Below are 21,797 nucleotides of genomic sequence, written 5' to 3'. Positions count from 1 at the left end.
ATGGCTCAGATCTACAACTTTGGTTCAGAAGATCTAACATAAGTAAAAGTAATCTTGTTTGTAGTCATGTCAAAAGTGAGGAATAAGTGAAAGGCTTACTACAGATTTCGCTTTACTGTTGTGATGGTTCAGCTATTATGTTTATATGTTTCTGATAAAGAATTTCTTCTTCCTACTTGCATAATATACTTAACTAGACTACCCAGAGTATTAGAAATTACATGCAGACTTCAATGAGGTAATGGATAAAAGCTCCATTGCATATCCTTTGCAAAGAAAAACAGAATCTAGAGGAATTTATTAAAATATTCTTTCCTGGAAATGAGAGACTAGTTTTACTTGTATAACCTCACAAGCTGCATTTTACCCAGGCTGATCAGCAGTAAGTATACTTGCTTAGAAATCAGATTGCAATAACTAAATTTGCACCTGAATGTATTTGAGCTGGAGATCTGTTAGCCAAGGATTCATTTTTTTTCCTTTGTCTTTTTCTTTACTACTATTTTTTTTTAATCTCTACAGGCAAGGGGTTTAGCACAGTGAATATAAAACAGCAGTCAAGCTTATACCTGTGCAAGACAGAAACTGCTAAGTAATGCCTCTTCCATCGTCAATACACAACCGTAGACATTGATTATGTTACATCGGCAACAAAAATCAAGGTGATATTTTTACCTAACTGATGCAATATATGTGGTACAGGATTCACTCAGAAGTTCTCAAACACAACTTTACAAGCAGGCTCAGAGCCCGTGGATACTTCAAAGGGAACAGTTTAACCAGTGAGGTATTTTCAGGTCATTTACACAGAGGAGAGCAGGAGCACAGCCAAGTAAATAAAGTTACAGAGAGCAAGGAGCAGCTTATTATTTAGAATGATAATTTAAAGGGCCAAAGATATAAGCATTTTGAAAGCTAGTACCAATGCTAACTTTTTCAACAGCAGGAAAAACAACTATGAATCGAATGCGTGTACCGTGAACTTGTATTTGTATTTCCTTTAATGGAAATACTTTGAAGTTGTTCAATGCATGAAGAGGCATTCAAAGGGAAGTGAGTTGAAATAATTGGTTCAGTACTTATGGTAGCCAAGAGTCTCATTTGCACATCACATAGCTTGTAAGAATTAAGATGCATATAAATCTACAGACCTGTCTGCACAGTCTTCTTCATCTACATTTATTTTAACATATCTGCATACAGCAATGACAGATATTTGCAAAGTTGGGTATGAAAGTCACACAGCAACTTTCCGATAAAGGAAAGAGAAAAGAAAATACTTATGACAGAGAATGTAAAATGTGAATGAAAGACTGTAAGGAATACATTTTCCAGAGACTTTTAAATGGACCTTCCAATGTCCTTTGTGAGGATAAGAAGAAAAAAAAACAAAAACAGAGGGGGCAGAAGATTCTTTGCAAGGCAGAAGAAAAAGTGGTTGCACAAATACTAATTAAAGGAAGAAAAAAGTAAGGTAGGTGAAACAGTGAAGCACATTGAATACAGCCCAGCAACAACAAAAGAGAGCAACAATTCTTGCAAAGGTAGGAACCTTGTTCCACAGAAAGAAAAAACTCCAAGGGAAAAAGTAAACAGCTGAGGCTGAGGTAAAATATTAACTTCAGGGTTTATAAACTTGTTATGGGAATGACTGATTAAAAACCTCACCTACAGCTTGCCTCTCCATTAGATTTAAGTTGAACACACGATTGCATACTCACTGCTGAGCAAGAGCAAGAGCTAGAGCCTTCAGCACCTGTAGGAGTACTCAGCACCTTGATCTCATTGCACTTTGCTACATTTACTGAAAAAGTGAAGCATTAATGTAAGTTTCTGATTTATTTTGTTTCATTTCAAGCCTAATTTGGATGTCCCTGTAGCATTTCCATTATAATCTAGTAGAATGAGGGACCCTAATTACTTTGCACCTGCACAGGAGAAGAGATCAAGAAAGACAAGTGACCCCGATTTAGACCAAAACACAGAAAGTAGCTTGAGAAAGGCTACAGCCTTTAGCCACAGAAGCAGACTAGGATTCATTCACTATTCAAGAAAGTGTCCCACGAGACCTAGATACATCCTATTAGAGAAACTAAAGCAATTCACAAGTATATGTCGTATTGCTGTTAAAAAGCCAAAAATCAAAACCTAACTGCATCTAAGACACTCTGCAACTCACCATGCCTGCAAAGATGCTATCTACCAAAAGTATTTGTAATCTATGGACTTTCATTTTAATGAGTTTTATGCCATGTCCTAAGATTCTATTTCCAAGGCAACTTAGTAATAAAGCAAAAAGTACCCTTCACACACACTGTGAATGTCTTCAGTGGCATTACAGCAAAGCCACTTGTAAACACAACTGCAAGAACAAACAAATTGTACATAAATCACGTACCAAAATATTAGCTCTGTTCCTTTGTTCACAGAACCCACAACACCACTGTTTGATATACCACAGAAAATTAACCCGTCAGTGTCCTGCAGGAGAATATTAGGGTAAAAGAACTGAAGTCCGAAGAGAAATGAAAATGCCCAACAGTCAAATTGCCCGAGAATAATAAAATACAACAGAGAATATAGTCACAGCCCACAGTAGTGCAGCTGTCCTACTATTTCAGGCAAACAAAACAGACTTCTAATAGGCATGAGGGTGAATAAACAGAAGAAAATAGAATGAGCAATGGCTGCTCTTCTAAGCTGCACTGCACAGTGGATGTAATGAGTGCTGAAGACGCTTGTGGCTATGCGAACTCAACAGTCGTGAGACGTGATCAATCTCCAGTTGGGCTCAGTGAGATTTTATTTGTCTACTGTAGCCACCAGTTTTCCCCCTCGCTTCAGAGGGGCAAAATGTAAACCCTACTTACAGTTTCTTAGATAGCCTGATTCTTGCATAACACTATCACGAGCCATTTTCTGCCCCTGGATGAGAAGGAAGAGCTTGGAAAGTCAAAAAAATAAACTGCCAGAAAAGAACTGTACCTTAAAAACCATCATCTCAAATAGAGCATGAACAGCCAACTTCATAAACAGAATAATCTTATTTCCAAGTGCTACCACCACCCCATAGAAAACACAGTCATTACCACAAACCCACATTTCGTTTAGCTTGTGTGGCAGGAATAAATCATAATTAATGGTTAATTAGAAGTTCAACAAGATTCAATTAGCAATCTTGCCAAGCAAAACAAGACATTGCTTCATTCCCCGTGGCTCTTGATCTGATGCAGGAATGGATTCAAAGGAACAGGGTACAGTCATAAAGCTCAGCTTCAGCCTAGACAGGTAAATCTTCTTTATGTGAAGGAGCCAGGGCAGCTCTCTAAGCCACTGATGCTCTCCCTCTCTAGGTATCGGAGAGCAGGGCAGGGCAGGGCAGTAACTCTAGCAAGTTCACTGCTGTGCACCCGCAAGAGCTTTACAGGCAGGAAGGCGGGAAAACAAACCCAGAAGCTTATCAGACACCTGCCACACAGGTGAGCAAAGGCACTATCTTCCTTACCTGTTATCAGCAGCTGTGGTCTCAGCATCAAGATGGACCAAGGTCAGCAACAAACACTTGCATGGCATAAACACAGGCCCCCATCACCTACCTGGCACAGGTTATACAGGGGTAAAGACACTCTGCACTGTGTGAACATGGCTGTACTGCTTTTAGAGACAGCTTTACACCTAAAAGCAGGCTCCTCTTCAGAAGGTAGGTGGTGATACCAAGCCAAAACCTCAGAACTTGATGCTACACGTGTCTGACCCCAGCACTGAGGCTGTGGGGGAATGTGGTATACCACGGTGCTCACTCCACCACTTTGGTCAAGACCAAGGGGTCAGCTTGGGCTTCAGTATCAGAGCCAGTGGCAGCTGAGCCTGTGGGCCAAGGACTGCAAGACCACAGCAACCACCAGCGCACCCATGATGCACTCGCCAGTTCTCAGTGAGGGCTGAGTTAGCTCAGAGCGCTCTAGATTAGTGTTTGAGCCCTGTCCTTGAGCACAGCGTAAGTACCCACAGCTCCCTTAGCACTGACCACAGGACCACATGTTGCTGTACCAGGCTCATTAGCACTTCCTTGTTTATTTTGACCCATTAATTCTTTTATCCTGTCCTCAACTCCACCCCATTATCCTGGATACCGGATAATTAACTATAATTTAAAATGTCTATTACATTTTTTTTAAAAAAAATAAATCCTCTTTTTGTAAATCCTTAAATAACAAGTCTTTATAGTGTGTATTTGGAGTTCCTCATAAAATAGGAATTTCTGCTATATGAGACCTCAGAAACTGTGAAAGCACAACAGGCTGAACCATACATCTAGGCAATGTATATAGGAGCAAACACCATAGTCTTACCTGACAGGTAAGCAAATTGTTTCTTTAACTGGTCCTGAATATCTGCAGCATAGAGAGGAATGATATCCTGATGCATGATTTCATCTGTGGAGAAAAAAAAAATTTGCATTGCAAAGTCATTTTATGTAAAATTTCACAGCAGAGATCAAAAAAAAAAAAATCATCCCTAGAACACAAACACCCAGAAAACTGTCTAAGTTTTGAAAAATATGTAAAAATGTTTGGAGTTTTTCAAGCATTTCCTTTGAACAGAGTACTGATAAAAGAGTAATGTCATTTGCTGACACTCGGAAGCAGTATGGGATGTCACTGAACCAAACACTGTAGAGCTAATATTCCTCAGAAATTATGTTAGACAGTGGGGCTTTTACATATCAAATTCAATTTTTAATCAAAATCTTCTCAACTCACAGGGAAAAGGGAAACTTATGATCCCTCCAACCTGCTGTCTAGTGTTCAAATACCCCAAGGCAACAGCATTCAACAAGGTAGGCAGAACAGGCTTGAAAGTACATCCTCACATTGAACACACACACACAGACACATTCATACCTCAACTGTGAAAAGCATTGCTTAATCTTTTATCTTGGCCCTTCCACTTTAGCTTAACGGCAAACATACTGCTTCCTCAAGTCCTCATTTTCTGCCACAGTATTTGAGCAGAGACATTTCCCACTCCGTGTTTCCAGAGGTCAAGCAGAAACATAAGTTTCGCTGAGCATGATAAAGACTTCATGACAGAGTTGCCTCATTCATTAAACTATGATCTGATTTTTTTCCAAGGAAACAAAAAGTTTTACTCTTTTGCAATTCCTAAAAATTACTTATTCTGCATCTTTAGCCTCATTGAAAAGTAGTGAAAGCATAACCTAGCATTTTCATTATTTGGTTTTGGACATTTATTTCAATCTGACATTGTATAGAGAAGTTTTGGTTTTTTAACATACATTGAAATGCCATTAAGATAAGACTCAAATCTGACACTCAGAACTGTGAACGTGCACAGGAAAATTAAGTAAAAACCTAAAAGTGATGTAAGGGTGTCATCTGCCTTGAAGTACAAGCTGACCAAACAGGAGTAGAGCTCTGGCCCTCAAGGAAAGAATTTGCTATTACTGAGATCTTCCCAATGCTAGATCTTAAGGGGTGAGACACTCACTTTTAGAAGTGACTCTCATGTGTGTAAAATTCTGAGAACTGCAATTATTTGAGAACAGCAAAAACCCCCACTTTCAGTTACTTCTTCCAGATAAGCAACAACTTATACTGGGAAACAGAACTTCTCTGTTCCCTTTTGGCCAGTTGGACAGAGGAAGATCCATGACCACTTTCAAGGTCACACACTGATCAGTGCTATTTTTCTGCATCCGGTGAACTGCTGCTTGATCAGAAGACCTCTGCATACCATGCTGTCAAATCCATAAGTGGATACATTTAACTGTTAAGTCATATTTCACCCAGACCTTCAGTTTGGTCATCATCTCAATGTTATTAAGAGAAAACTGAACACAGATCTTTCAGAAGACCAATATCAGATGGCCAAGTCGTTTCCAGAAGAGGGGACTCCAAAGGAAAAAGGATTTGAGATTTTATTTTTGCTGTCAGTACTTTTTAATATAAGGAGCCCACCTGCTGCAGGAGGAACTAAAGTAAACACCCCTGACTTTGCAAACCAATGCCTGCAGGTGGACCCATTTACCTGAATATAAACTATTATTTGATGGGAGATGGGAAAAAGGAAAAGAATGTAATTACTGTGTAATATGCCATCCTGCCTACAGTCACATGCAAAAATAATTTCCATTATTGCGTAAGGATGTAATAAAATAGGCATGTTTTGCATACGTAGTAAATACGTGACACACAGCATGCAAGCAGGCAAGATGTTCATAAGCCAGGGAAACTCTTTATGTTTCCCAGGTACGTAATGATCGCCATTTCCTCATGTGTCCGTGTGATCAATCCCATTGAGATTCTGACCTCTGTCAGCTAAAGACACGAGTCTAGATTTGATTGCCCCAACGTTCTCTCTGATAGGAACAGCAGCCTTTGCAATCAGCACAGGGCAGCCCCCAACCTTGCGGTCAAATACCATTTCACTGAGAAGACAGTGTTATCCTGGTTGTAAACTCAGTTTTAACTCAAATTTGAGAGCCAGTGTGTTTGCCACTGGAGGAGCAGCACCATTATTTTTAAAAACTGGACACACATAATAGCTGGGAATGCACAAAGATTTTTTTTCTAAGCCAACAACTGGAGGTACTTTAAAAACCACATTGTGTAGCATTTAAATTATGAGTGTAAGAGAGGACAGAAGTGTCATCTTACTAACATAAAAGGATGAGTTAAATACATGGTTCTTATTTAAAAAAGTCTTTCCCTTTAAAAATATGAACCACAGCCTTACAGATATAATCATCTTCTAATTCAATTTTAAATCTTGCTTTGATAGCCCTGTCTCTATGATGGAGGAAGATGGCTTAGAGGGGCCTGACCCCATCCCATCAAAGGCACCTGGCTGCATTTCAAATGAAGCAGGACGACAGATTTAAGCACACAGGCACAAAGATAACTTGTGCTTGAATTACTTGGTGCCAGTAAGCCCTGAAGAAACCCAGATCTGAGAAAATGATCAATGTCACTCAAGATTTTCACTTAGTGGTAAAAGGTTCCTCTTTCTTTCCTGATCAAACCAAAACTCATCATCATTCAGAGTTTGCCCGACATGCTGAAGCAAAACTGTTTTCACAGAAGACAACGCTGGAGGGGAGTTTGAACAGGCTGTATCTACATTACATGGAAAAAAAGTCTCCAGACACGACTCATGAGCCTCTTGTAACGGGTTTAATCCAATTCCCACCGAGCCAGCCGGAATTACACCACCTTTGAGTAGTTCTGCATTAAATTCTACAGCCATTACTTTTTATCAACTTGAAAGTCAACCTGTTTGTACACATACGGACACAATTATGCCTTTCAGCACAGATCCCAGTAGCACACAATAAAGCAATTACAAATAATGTTTCCTCCTCCCCTTTCTTGCTGAGTCAGCAAGATTTTTCCTGAAAACCGTCTATGAAATTCACACCTCAAATTGAAGAAATTTTTTCTTTTTTTCTCAACCAGTTTTGGTTTGGTTCTCCTCTGGAACAGGCTACCCACTCAAATAGTTGAATGCCTTTTACGAAGGGGGTCTTCATTTGAAAAATCTCTTAATTAAAGCATGCTCCCATCTGGTAATTATAAATGCAAGATAATGACTTTCAGAGCAGTCCCTTCATCTCTCAGCCTCGAGGCAAACCTTTCATTTCCTCATTCTTCTGTCTTCATCTTCACCCCCCGACCACCATCTCTAACAGTCAGCTCCTTTGTGTAGCCCCCAAAGGAGGAAGGGTCAGGAGCAGCAGAGCTGGTGAAGATAGCCCTCTTCCGCACTAAGCCACACAAAATTAATGACCTAGTCAAGATGCCAAGAGAGCTTTCCAGCTTTAAAATTGAATTTTAAAAATTGCAGCTGAATAGTGATGATGCCTGCAAGCTCTGTGCTAGGTGCACTCAGGCACAACAGCTGCAGGCCGAGTTCCTCGGGTCCATGTGCTATCTATAGCCACACTGGGCTGATGAGGAGTTCATGCAAGTGTTCATAAACTAAGTATTGAAACTCACCAGTTCGAAATACCTTTAGGAAGAGTTAATTTCTATTTTATTTGACTACACTGAAATCAAAACAAGGGGCCAGGAAAAGTGAGTGATTAAACCACTGGAATTCTCATGCAAAAGGCAGCTCTCTGCTGAGGTGTATTTAGGAGGGAAATTATCACACAGCTAAAACAGTGCTCTTGCAACTTGTTCATTTCTGGTGAGCTAAAATATCCCAAGCAAGCAGGAAATACAAATTCTTCACCTCCACCAGCATCCCAATTGCTAGCACAAATAGAAAAGAAGTAACCTAGCTCTCCAAACAGCTTTGTATGGCACTGAGTGTCAAAAAATATTTTAAATGATGCAGGTATGTGAGAATTTTACTTGTAAAAGCTTAACAGCCTACAGTCAAGCTACACCTCCCATTTCCTCTCCTAGTCAGAAAAGACAGCACCTTTCAAGAACCCTGGTGCATAAAAGAAGATACCTAAGCTGAGATACTTTTTCTTTTCAGCAAATCATGCTTTATGCAAGTTCCTCTTCTGCAGCATTACTAACAGCAGTTCATTTTCTAGGACTGCATATCCTATTGCCACAAGACGCATAGAATAGCATGTCTGTACAGCCCACTGCTACAATAGGCTCGGCTGGACTCCCATAAATTTTCAATGTTAAGTAAGGATCTAGTTGAGTCAAGACTTGGAAGCAGTACTGCTAAAGAAAATCTAAAACCTTAGGAGTGATGTTGCCTCTATTATAAGCCCACGCACAGAGGACAGAGGCACTTACGGTTTGAGTGGTGTTTTTAATGACTTATGTATCAGAAGCCATGACCATTCAGATCTTTCACAGAGCCCATGACATTTCTGCAGCAGCACTTTTCATAATCCATAAGTTTGGTAATATTTAAATGATTCCATTGAAATGAAACTTGATAACTGCTCCTTTAATCATACCTAAAGAACACCATGACTACATAGAAAAGACATAAATTAATCATGAAATGCTGCAGTTCCGGTATTTAAATAGAAGAGAGGGAATCTTGTCCTGTGTGAAATAACAGAAAACAAAAAAATCTTTGTATTATATAGATGCCTCCTGAACCACCTGCTTCACCTAAGTAATTCCTGCTTCCTGTAATTACAATTAAAGGAAAAAAAAAAAATCCCATCTGTTTCTTCTTTGAGATCACAGGCTTGGAGCTTTGGCACAGGACTATCTACAAAACTATGGGGATGATGGTTTGGTTTCATGCAGGGAGATTAATCACTGATCCTTCTTTTGAAAAAAACTTTTGGGGTGTACAGCAAATGCAGTGCTGCTGGGCTGGCACAAGACAACAAAAGATGTAACAGTCCTCATTTTCTTGACTGAAATTATGAAATAGCTGCTCAAAAGCATACTTTGACAGCCAACCAAGATTTATGTTTCTTTCAAACGCTTCTCTAATTTTTTTTTTTATTTGTCCGCTTATTATGCATGTCAAAGGATGTATTTGTCTTTGTTCTCTTCCTTCTTCCACCTCCACTTTTGCAAGAGGCAATAAAGTTCTCAGTCTTAGTTTGTGTAAATAATATCACTTCAAAGTACAAACGTCAGAGGAAATAAAATCCTCTCGCTTCCCTGTATAGTACATGTACTTACAGGATACCATCAGTGCTAAAAACTACATCATCTTCCTCTTATCGGGCCCACCTTCTTGACACACATACTCTGTAGTCCCACAGCTTCTCAGGAAGCAGCATTAAGATTGGCTAGGCTTACAAGAGTACTCAAATAGCTGATCTGTAACTAGAAGAAAACTATGTAATAATTAGGAAGCCAACCCAGAGATCAACACAAGACCTAACATTTCTTTATACTTGAAGAAAACCTAAAACCAGACAAATCATACTAGGAGCTATGCAAAAAAAAAAAAAAAAAAAAAAAAAAAAGCAGGGGGAGGAGATACTGTAATTGTTGCGAGAAATATGAAAGCATTACAATTTATAGCATCTAATCTGTTTAGCGTTTAGGCGCACCTAAACTGTTTTGGTGAGAAAGACATGTTCTTCATGCTATTTCAAGTTGTGATAATTACTCCTTTCCCAAACTGAGAAGGAAGGGGAACTTTGAATCGTGCCGTAACTTTTTGTCAGCTGCAAAGAGGACTTGGGGATAAAGGGCAGCAACACCATCACATGGATTTACTTTCTAAAAGCAAAAATTCACCTGGTACGTATGGAATACACACACTATTGCAACAATAATATTCCCTTCATCCTCTTTCCAGAATGTCATGAAAAAAGCCAAATAAAATTTATTTGCCTGCTGGTAAATCCTTTTCTGTTCTTGCAGGATAGTTTCAGACTGCTAGGAAGAACGCCCCCAAAACAGGGTTAACAAATATTGCCAAAACTGCAACATCATTAAATCCTTAATGCTGCAAATCATGCTGAGTGTATAGTATAAAAATACTTCTAGGGTATTAGATGTACTTTGTCACCAACAAGAAGCAGATTTTTGCAAAAAGCAGAGATTTATTTTTTCTTTAATGGAAAAATATTAGATACAGCCTCAGCAGCAGAGAATGTTCCCCCAGCAAGCACTCAAGTGATAAGAAGGTGATTGACCCAGATGTGTCTCACTTAGTACTTTAGCAAGCAAGCCTCCACAAAGTAACTAAAACGTTAGATTTTGTCAACTGTGTTTAATAAGATTTAGCGGTCTGAGAAAATTATTATGGGAATTTTGCTTTCTAAGTACTAAAGCCTTGCAAAGAAGGGGAAGTCTTACAAACACAGAAAATAGAAAGATCAACTCTGAATAGAGGAACTACATCCAAATTATAGGACCCATCTTCAGCATGACTTAAAAACTAATGACGCAATCACACAGCTTAAACACGCCTGCTAAAGTGGACATCTTTTCAGGCAACCAAACCAAAGATTCTTCTTCACTGAAACCAGCTGCTTTCAACCCTCCCTCTGCAGGAGAATACTATCTCAAATCATGCCCCAAAGCTTTGACAGAAAAGTCAACACGCACAGGACCAGCTGCATCAGTACTTGGCAACTCTACTAAACAGAATGTTATTTTTGTGTGCTATTTTGGAGGCAAGATAGGATTTTAAACAACACGTAATTTTACTCTTGTTGTGAAAATTAAAATCACTTTTATAAAACAGCAAAGTGGTAAAATCTAATTGCTTATTGTACACATCTATTTTGGAGAGAAATTATACTTCCTTTATTCAAGGAGGATTATCAATAGGCATGGCTACAGTGCAAGCCTGCACAGCACACTGCTTGAAACACTGGAAACAGGACGTGATGTTAATCACAGCATTAGGCTGCAGCGCTAACAATTGTGAGGTTGTTGCAGAATGGTTTGGGTTGGAAGGAACCTTCAAAGGTCATCTAGTTCCAACGCCCCTGCCATGGGCCGGGACACTTTCACTAGATCACGCTGCTCAAAGCCTTGAGCACTTCCAGAGAGCGGGCATCCATAGACTCTCTGGGCAACATGTTCGAGCGTCTCACCACCCTCATTGTAAAAAAAAAATAAAAATAATTCTTCCTTGTGTCCAGTCTCAACTTACACTCTTTCACTTTAAAACCAGTGCTACTTGTCCTGTCACTGCAGACCCTGGTAAAGCATCTTTCTTGAATTTTACCATTTCAACAATATGGAGGATGGCTAGAATCACTTCTAGTGAACAATACATTTTATGGTACTCTGACACAAACATACTTTTCCATAGAACTGTACATCTATAAACTAATGTTTTGAAAGGGGATGTGAAGCACTTCATGGGTGTGAGAAAGAAGGAAGAGCAAAGTGTTTACTAAGTGGTTTATATAGAGCTGAGGACTAGTTTTCAGCCAAGACACGTTTACTTGTAGCTATAACTAAACTTCCTAATTCTTGGGACTCTTCACTACAGATGACTTACAAAGAAGAGGTTGTTGAGTTCATAACCAAACTGGCTGCCCCACCTTACCACACAGATGACAAAGTTGTTAACAAGGCAGCTCTTGAAGCACTGTGGCTTACTGCCCGATACCATTAAAAACATGAAACCCACCAACTGTCTCTAAAGCACTGCTAATACTAACTACTTCAGGTAATACAGAGGCAGGACACGGTTCAGGAAGTCTCATGGGTGGCTAAAGAGTCCTGTAATGCAATATAGTGAAGTCTGCCACTCACATCCAGTGCTTTGCAGGCAGCATGCTAGAGGTTTGGCAGGAGCCTTTCCTCCTTTGCTTTATAGGCCCCCATTTTTACCTCTTTTAGGTCTCAAATTAAGCATCCAATCATTATTCAATCTGAGAATTTGGCATACGGCTGTAATGACTAATCAAGTTCTACTAAATAAAGCTCTGGCCCTGTAAGCAAGGAGTTATTTTTGATGGAAACTGACTGTGCAAAACAAATCAACGAAGATATAATTTACTGGATTTATTTCAGTGCCTCATCTGAAAAAAAAAAAAAAACACATTAGATTGTGTTTCTGTAAGCGCAACAGTCTAACTGGAAGTTACCTCTATTTTGAGAGGTTGTTTTTCTAGACCTTCAAGTCCAAAGATTGACAGCTTTCTCTTAAAAATCTGCCCTTTTGGGCATACAAGGAAATTACTTAAGCTTCCTGGGACAAAAAAATCCACCTATATTTCGTATGTGCCAAGTACAAAGTAGATGCATATTAAAAAAGTTACAACTTGCTATTTGTTAAGAGAAGCCATGGTCCACAAGTTGTCTCAAGTAATTGTCTCAAGAAATGCAAAATCCTTGCTTAGAACTTAAAACCAACAGAACCATGTCGTGTTCAAACTGAGAAGTGAATAGATATATCACTTACTCTGAATTAGATGACCTCCACAATTTCTCTCACCTAACTGAGCATAAAAACAGAAAACGAGACTAAGCACAGCCAAGCTGAACTTTGTTTGCTACAATTCCACAGACTCTGTGGAATGGTTTATAAAAGCCAAGACCTTTAAAAAGCACCGTTAGCAACTGCTCTTCCATTTTCAAAGGCTTTGCGTCTTCTGCACAAAGCAGAAATGCAGTAGGGCTCCATTTTGAAGAGAAAAGCCATATAAATGAAAAAAGTTCTGGATATCTGATGCTTAGAGAAGTGCCTGAGACACAGCATCTATATGACACAGCATTTGAGGAAATAAACATATAAGGGTCCCTTCATTTCAAAGTACCACAGTAATGATGAGGGGCTGAATCTCTCATACATCATGTGCAGTGAAGAGGCTAAAGATCAAACTTTGATCTTGAACTTCTCTAGTGGTGGCTATTTTCACCTGAAGTCTCATTTGACCTCACTGGATAGTCTGCTCCTTTGAGACTGAAGGCACATTTAAAATTAACAAACAAAAGGCCAAACGAACAAAAAAAGTCACATCGGTGGTTTTAAGATGGGGATTTTTAAAAACTTGGCCCTAGGTCCCAGTAAGTACCAGGTTTCAATGACACCACTGAGGTGCTCTACAGAAGTCTGGAGCATTTCTTTTAGTTTTTAAAGGACACCCACGCTTATTAGAAATGAGTGAACTTCTTTGCTGAAACTTTGCACAGCAAAGGGATGAGAGGTGTACAGTCAGATGCTGCAGCACGGGAAATCCCAGCTGAATGCAATGGAAAAAATTCACCATGAGAAGAGCCAAGCACTGGAACAGGCTGCCCAGAAAGGCCAAGCGATCTCCACCCTCGGAGGTACCCAAAACTCACATGGACAAGTTTCTGGGAAACCTGCTTTAACTTTAATCTTGCTTGGAGCAAGCGGCAGGACTGGGCAGCATCCAGGGGTCCTGTACAACCTAAGCTTTCTGTAATTCTGAAGGAATTGCCTGGTGAGAAGTCCCCAAGCCCACCTCGCCATCCTCAAGAGAAAAAAAGAAATTTCCAACTTAGATATCATGGCCCTACAACAAATGAACACATACAAACTAACTTGTGTACTAAATTCAGTACAGTGAATTTAAATATTAATACAGAATAGGGTAAAATTTAGTTATGTTGACACACTTGATGAATCTCAGGCTAATAAAATCTGTCTACAACCATATATTACATAGTATATCAATTTTTCAGAAGACAAAACTCAAAAAACCCCGAAAACTAAGGCAACAGCTTTTCCAAAGGAAAGAGGAAATATCCCAGAGTCACGATGAAGTAGCACTGCTTTCTAAAAAAATCCAGTCAGTAATTTTTTTCGTAAGAACTGTTCACAACCCTCCAGAAGGGTCCCGTATCAACAACTAACGGCTTTGCAGGCTGCAAAACTGTCACCTACTAGCAGATCCCTTCCCATTGCAGAACTATAGCTCTGAGAAGATCACATCATACCTGTCTCACAGGCAAACAAGCATGGTACTGCTTTGCCTTGCTTTCGTCCTTTCAGATAAAGCTTTGTCATGTTCTTAACACAGAGATGTAGCAAATGATGGCGATTCATCCACTGCACCATTCGCTCCCTTGACATGCGACTCCCAAGTGCTGCACCTGACTCCAGCAGCTGAAGGGAGTCTACCTTCATTGCAAATTAAGGCTGAGACAGCCAGATTTTAAGAACACTCCCCTCAATTACAAGCACGCACAGAAGACCTCTGCTGGGACTCCAATCGTCCACTTTCCACACTTCCCTCACCTACAAAAAAAACTAGGAGAACCTCCACAAGGGATCCTCCATGAGATCTGTCCCTTGGCGAAAGCCTGCTAACTGGCTCCACGCCCTGCTTCTGCAACCCCCAAGTTGCATCAGAAACTATTTAGTCTTGCAATGTACCTACAAGACAGGAGGTGTTTTCATCCCAATTTGGATGCTGAAAACCAGAACCAGCGCTGCTCACAACTACCTGCACAGTCTTTAAGCAGAACAAAGACTCGAGTCCTGAGCTCAAATCCCAAACCCATCTTCTCTTTTCAGTTTGCCCATCCTTTTTGCCATCTCCCTACCCTCACTCCTGGACATGGACTGACAATCCCCAAGAACACATTGTTTCCCTTGGAAACTTTCATAAGGTTGAGAATGGAAAGATGAGTATCTGAGACCTCTCCTTCACTTTCATTTTCTCCCCTCTGCTGACCATAGGCACAAAAAATATCCCATACAGCAGTTAGAAGGAAGAAGAAAGAACAGCACCAGGGAAAGGGACAACGCTTCTGCCCACTTCAAACACAAAATCTTTCAACAGTTCTCTGGGATGAAGCAGTCTCTGGCACACTGAACATGCCCACAAGAAGTGGCAGCAGTCAACAGACAAAAATCAAGCCTTGGCAGTTGCTAACAAAAGCAGCTCTTCTCACTTATTTCTCAATAATCAAATACAAATTAAAACGTGGCAGCTTACACAAATAGTCCTGGTACGCCTACATATGCACCACCATGATTTGACATAAAACATTTCTTGGTTCTGCAGTTTAAAACAAACATTCATTCTCACGTACAATAATCAGCCACCTCCTAAATCCACCCCTCCTCTCAGCACAGACAAAGATGCACATAAAGAACAAAAGTTACTCAGACTGATTAATCCCTCCACCCTTTCCATCTGGCTAGTCTCACCTTTCTGAAATCTTCCATTCATTCCTCCTAAGCAGCATGCCTGTTGGTATTACCCCTGGTAGCATGGAGCACTACTGAGAAGCAGAGCACTCAGACTCACATGTTGATAATTTAATTAGTAATACTAATTAAAGATTAGCAAGGAGATCCACCCTTTACATACCTGTTTCGTTTAAATCTGGCATTTCAAAAATAGACACCAGTCCATGGACTCAGTGGTCTTTCTCTGGTCCTCCTCTGCAATAGTCACGCATACCAAAAGCGGAAAACAGAACTAGAAATGTGAATTCAAGCACCAGAATAAGGAAGCAATTTTTGGTTCTCCCTATTCCACAAAACACGCTTTCAGTTTTGCAACGGACTGTAGCTGCACTATTAACAGCAAATAATATCTCCACTATTTCATTATATCTTGACAGAAACAGCGTTCCTATAGAAAGCTCTGACAGAAGGAATTTAAGAAATAATGCATTTTAGATTAACCCTCCTATACTAACAACTAGGGGATGACAAATTATATTCTGCAAAAGAAACTATGCTTTTTCCCACCTCAAACAGGAATCAGGAGAAATTATGTATCTAATATTTACACAAAATGCAATTAATTGAAAATTAAAACCCACTGTAATTCAGGAACAGCAGGACAGCTCTCTGCAAAAGCAAATTCTCCTTGTAGGCTTTAACAGCAGTTCTGATCGCCATAATCACTGCGTGAGTGAATCCTGAATAAAGTACCTTCCGTGTAAAATACAGGAATAGATTTAGCGGATATGTCTGATGTACTGAGAAATACATCTGCAAATAAAAGGGTACATTACAAATTTACACAAGGACAGAACACACACACCCATAACAGTAAATTATATTTATCTATGAACATACACAAAAGGAGTGCAACTTCTGCGTTTGTACTGAAACACATCCCTCAGTAGGATAATGTTAGCCAACTAAGTTCCTGCCTGATCTGCAACCAAGTAACTAAGAAAATTTGAAAAACTAGACACACCTGTGCTTTTCTTCAGAAGCAGCCACAATTCAGCAGTATCTTTGTAGAGCAAGGAGATCAGGCTTAAGGTCATGTTGCTTCTAATCGATTTAGTGCAAAACAGTTCCGCAGACAGTGACCTATTTATCTGCGAGCCCGTCTTCAGTGCAAAATGAGAGTGCAAAACTCCATCTTTCAGTCAAAGCCAAGCCACCAGGGACACAATACCCTTCTTCAAATTACACGCAGAGCAACTGTGCCTGTCAGGAGGCTCAGAGGTCCTCCGAAGGGCTCGCTGGTTGCTGGTTACTTACCGCTTCTTAGCTTCCTGCATAAAGTGCTGGCAGGCATTAGATGCAAGCTGTTTGCTTTAAATGTGAACACACGTACTCATGTACTGTTCAAAGATTATGAGAGTAAGAATGCATTAAAAAATTAATCCTAAGTGTGCTTTGTCAAGAAACTCCGTTTAAAAGCTCCAGTTTTAACAAATTATGATCCAGTAAATCCATCATCATCATCTTTTTCTACTACCCACCCCTATGCCACGCAGGGAAATTAACCTCCCAAGGGGCAGATGTCATTTTCCAATGAGCCTTTTGTTAGGAAGTTCCCCAGAAATGCATCCAGTGTCTTTGGCAGAACCAAACTGGGATATTTTCCTTACTGGTAAACCCATCAAGCACCTCTTCCCAATGAAGGAGCCTATCTGAAGCAGCAGGAACCGCCAAAAGAACACGTATTTCAACTTACAAAGTCACATTAGTAGAATATGCACGAATCTTATTTGTAAGAAAATGAGAAATAGGGCAACAGATAATAAGATAAACTATAACCAAAATATTCCATATGATCTTTCAGACACGAATGCTCAGCCATCTTGCTTTACTTTAAAGTAATTGGTCAGTGATGGACTACCCGTTAATTAATAAACTTGAGATGAGTTACCAGCAATCCAGACCCAGTAACACAAAGAGTGAGCCAATGAGTGGGAGTGACAGCAACAACTATATGAAAACAAACAGATTGTTTTTCCTGACTTCACAGTGTTACAAGAGCCCTTTCCCAACAAGACAGGTCAAGGAAAAAGGACAATGAGGATAAAAAGCTTGGATTGATGGTTACATCTGCTCACAAAATCTCATTTGCAGATGGTGAAAAGCTCTGTTTCTGCTTCAGCACTCCCAGCCATCAACCAATCCCACAAACACAGGTCACCCTCAGACCACACAGAGGTTATTTTTTGAAGTGCCCCACATTTGTGTCCTCACCACTCACCTGCCACAGGGCAGGAACTGTTGATAATCCCAAACCAGTCAGCTGTACTATAATAAATCTACCACAGATAAAAGCAGCTCTATTCAGTGCATGGCATTAAAATGTGACCTGAAGAATACAACTGAGGTAATTTATTTTAAATTCTGGTATTTCATTTTAGGGCCCATTACATTTTGTACTATGTCAAAACGCAAGCGTTTCCAAAGCGATATCAGGTGGTTTTAATTAAAGGTAGATTTAAAAGAAATAACACTTCTTAGAACGTTTTACTTAACTGTTCTGTATTTTATGAGGTCATTACTAGCATATTGGATTTCGAAGAGAGTTCAAAACCAGTGAATGAGTCTTCACACCACTCACACAGGTCATGTAAATACTCATACATGTGAAAGCTGAGACAGAGTAAGTGACCTCTCTTAGATCAGGTAACAGCATCTGCCCCAACGTCAGAAACAGGATCTAGGTCTCAGCTCTAAGCCCATACTCCCTCCTCTCCAGGACTGTCACCTAGCCAGCTCGGTGGAGGTGCATGCTCCTAGATAATGTATCTTGACTTGTAGTCCTCAGACAAAGATCACAATTCACAGCATTTTATTTCTAGCTCTTATGCTACAACATGGCTCCAGGAAGAACAGTCTCAGAGCAGCTAGAAAACCTACTACATATGATGTACCATATGCAAGTGCACACACTGACACTCACTTCTCAACAGCACCAAGTCGGTCTCAAACATCTGCTAGTGAGAGACCTCAGCAATATGCTTGGCTGACTACATAGGACAGCAGGAGTTTTCTGTCACCTGCAACACAGTATGCTGAAAACCTAACTCTTGTTATCTGATAAATACGCAATGATAAAGCGGGCATAGGAGTCCTTTCTAAACACACAAAGAGAGGGATAGGAAGTTTTATGGCCTTCCTTCAGAGACTAAAACCAAGTGAAAGAGGAGCTACGCCCTTCTCAGAAAGGTATCACCCTCACCTACACCCATTCAGTAACATACAGGAACCTGATATTTTGTCAAGCTGGCTACTTCCTTAAGAGAAAAACCTAAACCATGAAAGTACAAGAGGAAGAAGAACCACCTACAGCGTGTTGGCTGTGCATGTTCTCATTGTCAAGACAGAGGAAGTATTAACCCTTGTATTCATCAACACCACCTGTTCCAAAGCCCCTTCATGCTGTACATAACGTGGACAATCACCGCTTAGCCGGCTTCTGCCTTCAGATTTCAAAGCAGATGAAACAGTGGAACAAGTCATTCAGGTGAAAACCAAGTACAAGTTTAAAAAAAAAAAATAATTCTCAGACTAGCACAACAGATACACATAATCTCTCTCCTCCAGGCTCCCACCTAGCTTCCTCCTTCCTAGCCTTCGAATCTCCACAACCCACAGTAACATATATTTTTCCTAGACCACTCAAGCTTTAATAATGACCATGGTTAAAAGCACCAAAATATAGCATTGTTTGCTTCAACTCTGCTACCCTTCAATAGCAACCAACTAGACACACCTTCACCTCCCACTTTCAGGAACCAGAGTGTCCTTAGACTGAACAACACGCTTGAAGAAATGCTACAGAGAGCTCAGTCTGTGCTGCACAGGAGACTCAGAGCCTGTTCCTGCTGTGCTGGAGGGACAGGAGCCCACACAGAGTGTCTCTGTGGAAACAGGCCTCAGCTGCCTGGCTAAAGAGTATTTCAGGCAAAGGTGATTTTTCTTCTAGAAGTTCCATTCTGCACAGAAAGCTTAAAATGGCACTGGGCTAGCGATGCTACAGGCTCCTGTGAAACACTCTCCTGGTAAGAGGCCTCCAGCAAATGCCTTCTTATTTTAGCACTCTGTTTTGGAGTGTGTGCAGGGGGGAAATGTTTTCTCCACAGTTATAATACCTGGTCTCCTTGCTGCGCACTTCAGAGAACAACAGCAAGAAAGAACAAACGAGTCGAAGCACAAAACCCTTCCTTGGCCTTCATGATCCAGCTTGAAATACAACTGGAGAGGAAAATTGCATTATGTGGGCACACATGTTGGCAACAAGACTTAACATCAAATTCAAGCTCTATTGAAACACACAGGAGCAACAGCCCTCCTGAGAAAATCTGCGTGGGCACACGTGTATATACTTATAAACGCAATGAAATTCATTTCAACTCCAGTCATGCTCTGTGCTCAGATTATGCTCTCCCTGACACCTCAGCATGGGCTGTGAGTGACATACTTCAGCCCACAGAGCAGAGGAAAACGCTGTGGGAGAAGCTGTTAAAGGATGCATACAAAGTCAATTGAGGTTAAGAGCCTGCGTCATCTCAGTTTTATGAAACCCGGAGAAGGAAGCTATGACTGTGGCTTAAACATACAAGATACAGTACCTGCTTAATAAAGCACATGCAAGCGTGCAGCATGAGGGTGGCAACGCTCATGGTAAAGCATTTTAAAGCTTGTAAGTTTGACGTTAAAGTATAATTATTAAATGTATTTTTCCTTCAGGGGTGTGGTACTTGGCAAAAAGCACATCGATAAAAAAACGTGGCACTTTGTGGGATTCAGCATAACAAAAGATATCCTTATAGGATCATCTTTAACATAATGTAAATGCACACTCTCTTAAAAAAAAAAAAAACAAACGAGCAAAATACACCTAACTCACACCTGTAACCACAGAATTTATATTTGGGTGGAATTTTGAGGATGTTGAGCAATTTGACGCATCATCTGTTGGCATCTAGTTTAACATACTAGACTATTTAAAAGCCCTATTAATTTTCTCCTAATCCTTATTGATAGGTTTTTTCAAAGAATGAATGCAAAAAAGTTTTAATTCTTTTTAAAGTCATCAAGCATTCAAAATTGTCAATTCTGTCTGGTTTACATCAAAAGATTGCAAAGCATTAAAATGAGTTTATACACACATTACGCATACATACATACACACAAACCCATATGTGTTTGTTTAAATCCATTACACAAAGCAGGTTGTTAAAACTCCACGCAGCAACCAAACTAACTCATTTTCAAACTGCTTTGGCAGTTTTCAACTCGGATGCTAAGTCATCAAAACCTAAATTTAAGCAGCCACAAGCAATTAAAACTCATGGTCAGAAAAATAAGCAATAAACCTGGCCATCCATGAAGACAGACACTCTTTCCATGAAAACAAGCATGCTGGCAATACCAGTAGTTGCTGAAGCACTTAAAAGTGAAGGATGCTGTTCAATTAATAGGATGAATCCTGGAATATCTTTCAACAAGATATTGCCAGGAAGAAACACAAGGATAGCTACTGAGGAATTACATCTTGAAAGTACACTCTGCACTGTAAGACAATAATAAACCTCAAAGCTTTTAAGATTACACACCCCTTACACCAGGTATCTGGAAAGTAAAACAAAACACAAAAGAGCACGTCAGTAATTTTTAAGCAAGTGTAACAATCATCAAAGATGGCACCTCTCCGACATCGTGACTGTGCTTAGAGGTTCTCCCCAAATCCATGACAGAAGCCTGGCCACTAAATGCAGTTATCACACATCTGTTTCAATTTCTAATCTAAAAATTAGATCTTTCTGGTGTTCTGTTAACTGAATTTTAATCAGTTTATATTTTTCTATTTACATATCCTTTCTAAACAAGCTCCTCCACAAGTATTTAATCATCCGCCTCTCCTTCACTGTGTTGCAGGATTTACTGAGGTTTCTCATTTCAGAGACTCACAAAAACTGGACTTTTCTTCAGGTCAAATATAATCATGCAGGAGTCGGTAGTAAAACACTTTATCCTGCAGTATTTGGTGACAGTTCCATCCGTCCACAGCTGCAAAAGCCAACATACAAATGCCTGTGACCTTTTTCACTGCACAAGCAGCAGCAGTACTCCGTACAGCAGTGCTGCAGCGAGACGTGGCTACTTGGACTGCATGGGGTGAAGAAAAGAGGAGCCCTAGCTCTGCGCTGAAGTCGTCTACAGTGGTATAG

General features: G+C 40.1%; 1 protein-coding gene across 3 annotated transcripts in view; it reads right to left on the bottom strand.

Moving 5' to 3' along the window:
• The window catches only part of MCF2L (MCF.2 cell line derived transforming sequence like), a 158,148-nt gene that overhangs the window by 65,842 nt on the left and 70,509 nt on the right, over window positions 1-21,797 (bottom strand). For all 3 annotated transcript variants that reach the window (XM_086482101.1, XM_086482099.1, XM_009946323.2), the window contains exon 2: window positions 4,353-4,436. In XM_086482101.1, coding sequence (XP_086338227.1) covers window positions 4,353-4,436 — 84 coding nt within the window. The remainder of the gene's footprint in view (window positions 1-4,352; window positions 4,437-21,797) is intronic.

This window comes from Leptosomus discolor, chromosome 1 (genome assembly GCF_034619465.1).
Source record: "Leptosomus discolor isolate bLepDis1 chromosome 1, bLepDis1.hap2, whole genome shotgun sequence".
In the NCBI taxonomy this organism is placed as follows: Eukaryota; Metazoa; Chordata; class Aves; order Leptosomiformes; family Leptosomidae; genus Leptosomus; species Leptosomus discolor.
Note: the sequence above shows the minus strand (reverse complement) of the source record. Positions and strands in the feature narration are given on the sequence as shown.